The sequence below is a fragment of the Liolophura sinensis genome, chromosome 7, assembly GCF_032854445.1.
Source record: "Liolophura sinensis isolate JHLJ2023 chromosome 7, CUHK_Ljap_v2, whole genome shotgun sequence".
Lineage (NCBI taxonomy): Eukaryota > Metazoa > Mollusca > Polyplacophora > Chitonida > Chitonidae > Liolophura > Liolophura sinensis.
Genome location: NC_088301.1, coordinates 2,368,335 through 2,376,260, shown reverse-complemented (window position 1 = coordinate 2,376,260; position 7,926 = coordinate 2,368,335). Strand labels below are relative to the sequence as shown.

The 7,926-nt window shown below is 43.3% G+C and overlaps 1 protein-coding gene across 1 annotated transcript; it reads left to right on the top strand.

The window, feature by feature from the left end:
• The first annotated feature begins 5,345 nt into the window (after nt 1-5,345).
• LOC135469789 (uncharacterized protein K02A2.6-like) lies at nt 5,346-6,695 on the top strand. The gene has a single exon (XM_064748387.1). It carries the CDS (start codon nt 5,346-5,348, stop codon nt 6,693-6,695), a length of 1,350 nt encoding a protein of 449 aa, XP_064604457.1.
• The last annotated feature ends 1,231 nt before the right edge of the window (nt 6,696-7,926 follow it).

Genomic DNA, 7,926 nt, shown 5'->3' with positions numbered 1-7,926 from the left:
GTTCCATAGTCTTACAAACGCAGCTGGTAAGAGCTATGCAACAGTAATTAGACAGATCAGTATGATCCTCACCCGGTTTGAGGACCGGAATAATACTCGCCTACCCCCATGAGGGTGGTAAATTACCAGTTATCCAAACAGCATTAAGCAAGTCCAAGAGAATCTCAAGTGGCTCGGGTGGAAACTGGTTCAGAAACGTACAATACACGTTATCAGGGCCACTCGCAGGATTGTGTGCCTTTTTAAATGCAGTTTTTAGTTCTTCGATATTAAAAGCACGATTATAATCTTCTAAATATTTAAAAGGAATGGGCAATTTCATTTTGTCCTTCTGGATTTTAAGATGTTGGAATTCTATGGTATAATTCTCAGAAGAAGATTTCTTGGAAATCGTCTCAGCTAATTTGGAGCTATATCGGATGGAGAAGTCAATATGTTGTCTGCATCTCTTAAATGCTGGACTTTTGCTTTATTATTTTTGCCTTTAAGTTTCTGAACGATGTTCCACACCTTACACATGGGTGTTTTTAACGTTATACCAGAAACACAGTTCCGCCAACAAGATCGTTTTTAGACTCGAGTAATCGACGAGCTTTAGCTTTAAAACTACAAAACTGGTTTAAATTATTATCAGTAGGACAATGGTTAAATCTGCGTTCAACCTTTTTCCGGTCCTTGATGGCTTGACGACAGTCATTGTCGTGCCAGGGTTTACGCTTGCATTTTGGATTTGTCTAGGTTTTAGGTATAGTTCTATCGGCAGCTCGTGAAAAATGCACATTAAATTTTTATACAGGATCATCTGCTGCATTGAGAGTCCCTGGAGTGACAGCAGCCTCGCCAAACATCTCAAATGCGATCCAAGCTGCTTTATCAAATTTCCACCCCGCTACACGTTGTAAAGAATTATATGCTCTATGATAATAGGAAAATGATTACTACCACAAAGATCGTCATGCACTTTCCAAGAAAAATCCGGGAGAAGTGACGGATCTGTGTTAGTGAGATCGATAGCAGAATAAGTGTCATTATCCGGATCTAAATAGGCAGTAAAACCATCAATGAAAAAACACAATTCATCCTTCGATGAGAAGTCTTTAATTATCTTGCCCTTAATATTTATGTTCTTACTGCCGCATATGGGGGTTATGGGAATTAAAATCTCCTATCATTATAAAAGGTTTTGGCAATTGTTATATTAAATTATGTAATTGAAAAAATGACAAACAAATGTTCGGGGGAATATACACTGAACATATTGTGATTGTTTCAGACAATGAAACACGGACAGCCACAGCCTGAAGCTCTGTATCCAGAGCAACATGGCTGTAAATAATATTGTTTTTGATGAAGACAGAAGAGCCGTCTGCAGCTCGCTCTTCTTCATTTGAATAAGTACTGTATGACGAATAATTTTTAAGAGTTTTATCTTTGTCTGGTGTCTTCAGGTGAGTGTCCTGTCTTGTTATGTCAACAAAATTTACCTTAAGGCCTCGACAATTCCACTGTATACTTTTGTCATATATAGACATTATGCAGGGAGTCGCATAAGAGATTTATCTTTGGGTTTGGACCGGAAACATCCCTTCCTTGGAGATCGGCAGGAAGATCTCCCTAGTGCAGGTGATGTATCCATCACCTCTGCATCTGATGTTGAAGGACCAACGTTCTCCAACGATCTAAACTTATAAAAAATTTGGACATGGTCCCTAGTGAGCGAGGCTATGTTGGTCCACTAGGTTCATTAATATTATTATGTTTACTTTTGGGTTTTTTGAACTTGTTATTATTTTTAGGGGGATTGGGTTCAGGTTTATCATGTTCTTTTGTAGTATTTTCTAGTTTTATTTGTTGTATGGAAGTAGTCTGGGTTGAGAATGAATTGCGGGTTGAGTTAAAAGTTGGACGGAACAGAACTAGGTTTGTCGTTTCCAATGGGCCAAGTCAAAGAGGTTTGGGTAGCAGCAGATGCTACTCGCTTGACCACATTGGCAAACGATTTCTGTAAAGAAGTATTAGAGAGTGAGATCAATTTCCGGGCGTCCTGGTACGATAAATTGTTTTAAATTTTAAAATTAATAAATTGTTTTTCCTTAACGATAAGCAAACAGTCCATAGAGGAGGCCATGTGGTCACCACTGCAGTCGCAACCATCATGACCTTCGCTGCCGCATTTTAAACAACCCAGTTCATTCTTACACTGGCCCTTTCCGTGACCAAATCTTTCGCAGCTGAAACAGCGTCCGGGATTACGGATGTACAAATCCACATTAACTCTATACGATCCAAGTAGAGCAAGGGAGGTAGCGTTGAAATTCAGACGATATGTTTTTAGTTTAAGGATGTTACCAGATTTCTTCGTAGTGAAGTGTTTAACGCTGGTAACACTCTGTGAATTTAGTTCTCTGCAGATTTCTTCCTCTCAGTTAGGTCAATTATATCACCATCCGTGTCACGAATTCTTCCCTGATAGCTGTTTAATGAATGGTGAGGGATGTGAAAACAGTTATATCAGATATTTTGTTCAATGTCAGTAAATTTACTGACTGTTGTTGCCGGAAACTTTCAATGAGAATGTCTCCGGATCTAACGTTTTTTAACGTCCAGGCTGGACCCTGATGAGCCCTTTTTAAAAGAAAGGGATGAATTTTTGGGGCCGGCTTTTGTTCACTCTTTGTTGAAAAACAATGAAAGCCGGCTAACTGTCCGATTTATTATCATGCACGTCCGATAAGGCTTCCAACTTCCTCTTTTTAGCACCACTGGACGAAGTCGGCCGAGAGGAAGCCGTGTCGGATACATTAAACACACTAGAGACATTGGACGAAAGTTTTAGGCAAGACAATAATAATAGATATATATTCAGAATTCACCCCATGTGTTCCCCACCGACCACGCAGTGCCGACAAGGGCGATGGCTGCACCTAAGAATATCCAGCAGGATATACTCGACCATATGCCCCTTTTATGCAAATCCAATTCCCCACCACGCAATGAATAATGTCACACATTGGACACATACTAATCGAGAGACCCACGAGCCACCGCCTCACACCTAGTCCAGGAAACGAAATTCGAGAAATAACAATTGTTTTCTACAGAGTGGTGTTATAGAGGAAACTGAAACCACGCAGAGGCAAGACGTGACCAAGCCGATTGATCGGACCAGGCCCATCCGACCTCCCGTCTCTCTCCAAGTCAGGACCAAAGTGGCGTGTTGGGCGTGAGGATCTCGCAAGACCAACACGCCCTCAGCCACCAGGATCCCGCCCACCGAGATTACGGGTCGCAACCCACGGCAATCAGGTCGCTTCCCGGTTGTAACATGTGATGTAGCTGCTCACTCGCTATTGTGCACACACTGACAATGTACGAGGCTGTGTAAATGGACAGCGTTTTCCAAAGCGGATCTTCGCTACCATGCTGGTGAAAGGTAAGTAAGTAAGGTTCCAGCTTGACTGCGGTGCAACATGCAATGTCATCCCGTCACATGAACTTGGTGACCTCTCTGCATACAACATTCAGCAAACCTCATAAATGTTAACTTTGTACGACAAGTCTACAATAAAGCCTGCTGGCAAATGTTCGGTGAAACTTCAAAACCCTAAAGATGGAAAACGGTACAAAACTGAATTTGTAGTCGTGAACGACAAGTCATGTTCGCCGATTCTGGGCTCTCAAGCTATCCAGGCCATGAACTTAGTACATGTGAACTTTGAAAACATCTTGCCAGTGAGTAAGAACACCTCTGAATCTACTCACAGTCCTATAACACCGGAACAGTTAAAGAAACAGTACAGAGACGTGTTCCAAGGCACTGGTTTGTTAGCGGGCAAGTATAAGATTGACAATGACCCCGCTGTTCTCCAGTTGTGCACCCCCCTCGTAAAGTCCCTGTGGCTCTTAGGGATAAGCTCAAAAGTTAACTTCAGAGACTGACTGACTTAAACATAATTGCCCCTGTTACTGATCCGGTAACAGTACAGAGACGTGTTCCAAGGCACTGGTTTGTTAGCGGGCAAGTATAAGATTGACAATGACCCCGCTGTTCTCCAGTTGTGCACCCCCCTCGTAAAGTCCCTGTGGCTCTTAGGGATAAGCTCAAAAGTTAACTTCAGAGACTGACTGACTTAAACATAATTGCCCCTGTTACTGATCCGACACCGTGGGTATCTAGCATGGTGTTAGTTTCGAAACCGAATGAACTCCGGATATGCATTGACCCAAACGATCTGAATCAAGCCATACGACGTAGCCATCACCCCATACCTACGATTGAGGACATTTTACCTGAACTCACTAAGGCTAAAATCTTCTCAACCCTTGATGCTAAAAACGGGTTCTGGCACGTGGAACTTGATGAGGAGAGCTCCTATCTGACTACTTCCAATACTCCTTTTGGGCGGTATCATTGGTGTAGATTACCATTCGGTATTTCCTCTGCACCGGAAGTCTTCGAACTGAGACAGGAGCAAGCTCTGGAAGGCTTGAAGTGCGTCAAGTCCATACACGACGACATACTGCTGTATGGAGAAGGTGACACCTATGAAGAGGCATCACGTGATCACGACAGAAATCTTGAGAACCTAATGGAACGTTGTCGGGAGAAGAACCTCAAACTGAACTTTGACAAAATCAAGTTTCGCCGACCGGAAGTGACTTTTATGGGCCACGTGATATCTGACAAAGGGCTGAAGATGGACCCAGAAAAAGTGCGACCCGTAAGCGAGATGCCCAAACCAACAGATGTTCCTGCTGTACAGAGACTGGTAGGATTTATAAACTACTTGAGGAAATTCTTACCTCAGCTTAGTGACGTCTGTGGGCCGCTAAGACAGTTGACACTGAAAGACACTGCTTGGCACTGGGATGCTACTCATGATGCTGCACTAGAGAAAATCAAGACTTTAGTGAGCACTGATCCCGTACTACGCTTCTACGACGTGAAAGAGGAACTTAGCTTGCAGTGTGACGCGTCCGACACAGGACTTGGAACCACGATAACACAGAATGGACAACCCGTTGCATTTGCGAGTAGAACTCTGTCTGACGCAGAACGCAGGTATGCACAGATAGAAAAGGAGCTGTTGGCTGTAGTATTTGGATTGGAGAAATTCCATAACTACACTTATGGGAGACATGTGACCATACAGTCGGATCATAAACCCCTAGAAATTATAGCCAAGAAACCTCTCAACAAAGCTCCCAAATGACTACAGCGAATGTTGCTTCGTTTACAAGTCTACAATGCTACAATCGCCTACCATCCTGGAAAATTCATGTACTTAGCGGATACACTGAGCCGGGCACCACTTCCTCACAAGCCCAGTTCATTTGCTACTGAAATGGAAACTGTTAACCAAGTCTCCAACCTACCTATAACACCCACGAGGTTACAAGATGTGAGAGACCATACTGCTGCTGACAGTGGTTTCCAATTTCTAATTCGAGTGATTCAGGAAGGATGGCCTGAACGCACGGACAACTTACCGCCAGCAGTGGTACCCTACTTCAACCTGAGAGATGAGCTGACAACTGGCGTTATTCTCAAAGGTCAGCAAATTGTCATACCTCAATCTCTACGGGCAGATATGCTACATCGTATCCACTCATCACATGTGGGTATTGAAGAATGTTGCCGTAGAGCTCGAGATTGTGTCTACTGGCCAGGGATGAGTGCTGCAGTTAAGGACTTCATTGAGAAGTGTGACATTTGCCGTTCCTATGGAAGCAAGCAGCCAAAGGAAACCTTACACCCGCATGTAATCCCTGACAGACCATGGGCGAAGGTAGGCAGTGATGTATTTACATTTGATGGCAATGACTATTTAGTCACAGTGGATTACAACTCCAATTTCTGGGAACTAGACTACCTGGAAAATACAACCAGTTCTACCATAATCTGTAAACTGAAAGCCCAGTTTGCCAGACACGGAATCCCAGAAATCTTTATATCCGATAATGCGTCCAACTACACATCGGAAGAGTTTCACAAGTTCAGCCGAAAATGGGATTTTCAGACGAAAACGTCCTCTCCAGGTTTCCCACAGAGTAATGGTAAGGCTGAAAATGCAGTGAAAACAGCTAAGTCCCTGATGCGGAAGTCAAAAGCGTCCAGGACTGACCCATATTTGGCAATTCTTGACTTCCGCAACACCCCGACACAAGGTGTCGATGCTAGTCCTGTACAAAGACTTATGAGCCGTAGAACAAGGACACTGCTCCCGACTATTCCAAAACAGCTTAAACCACGTGTTTCCCACTTCTCGCCGAAGTTCCGACACCAGCGAAAACGACAAGAGATGTACTACAACAGAGGTACAAGAGACCTTCCCATGCTAAGGAAAGGGGATGTGGTACAGATTCAGCCGCAAGGACAGGTGCGTGGACAGACTTGGCAAAAAGCCCAAATTACCGGATCAGTGAACAGTAGATCATACAATGTGGTCACGGAGGACAATCGAACATTACGCAGAAACCGTCGTCATCTGCGCAAGTCTGGTGTAAGTTTCAGTGTATCACCTCCCTATGACACTGACCCCCAGACACCCGATCAGCCGCTGTCTTCAAGTACGCCAACCGGAGAACGCGAAGTTCCTCCTGCAAGTGACATTAATGCAGACCAACGAGTTACTAGGTCTGGTCGTGTGGTGACCAAACCGCAATGGTTTAAGGACTTCGTGATGGACAAATAAGTGAACCATATTATGGACTGTTAAACCGTGAAGTGACAATAGTGATATTGACATTCCGTAGAAGCCACACGCGTTTCCAAATGACTTTGGTGATTTGTGTTTTGAACTGTATATACAATGATTTAATCAACATAAATGAACATTGATGATGCAGAGACTCTAAAGGGAAATGGATCTCACTCTAACTTACATTCTATACTGTGGTGATCCAACTGACTTTGGGTAACCTCTTCGATGTGTTTTTACATGCTTGATAATGCACAGTGTTGCAATTCATTTGATAATGCATTAACCCTCATTCCATCTGTTTATTGTGGCTTCCAGCTCGAAAGTTCTGAGCTAAAGGTTAAATGAACCCAACCAGTTATATCTGTAATGCTCTTTACGTAATTGCATAACGAATAACTCGAAAAGAAGGGAGATGTAACATGTGATGTAGCTGCTCACTCGCTATTGTGCACACACTGACAATGTACGAGGCTGTGTACGAGTTGTTAAGGTTCCCAGTAAAATCTTAAATAACAAGCTGAACGCAATGGCACAAAGACTCTCATACAAGTGCTACACCAGTGCATCTCACACAATCGAGCACACAAAAAATGTGAGCCAGTTCTATTCACCGGGCCCACGCGGGAGAGCTCTAGGCTAGTCTAAGCTTGCCTAGAGGGCTGAGGTCCTATTCTTATCACCCCGGAGACCCCACGGGGGAATCAAAATTGAAACTATCCCTCTTGTCGTAAAGTCTGTGAGAGAGAAAACCGTTTTGCTCTTTAAATCCAGCTAAGATGTACCGTTTGGAGGATCTGTGGCTTCCTTTAAATACGGCGAAGGTGGGTAAATATCTTCCACCATCTTGGCTGTATGTGGCATGTTTAAAGCCATGAGATCATCAATATACCGTTTAGTGAAAGAGAAATATCGAGCCGGGCAAGAATTACTCCTTAATGGTTTCTGCATATAGTCACATTCATTTGAGAACAGGTATGGCTCGGCCAAAAGGGGGTCACAAATTTTAACCATACCTATACAATGATGATATATGGTTTCCCCGAATTTCACATAAATGTTAATAATGAGAAATTCAAGCAACTCAATGAACATGGAAACATCCCATGAATGGTTGCCCTTGTAAGAAGTTGAACTCAAGACGGCTTTGTTGCCTTTTACGTTAATGTAGCCGTGAAAGGTTTTATTCAACACCAATACAATTAGTGATGAAATCCTATCAATT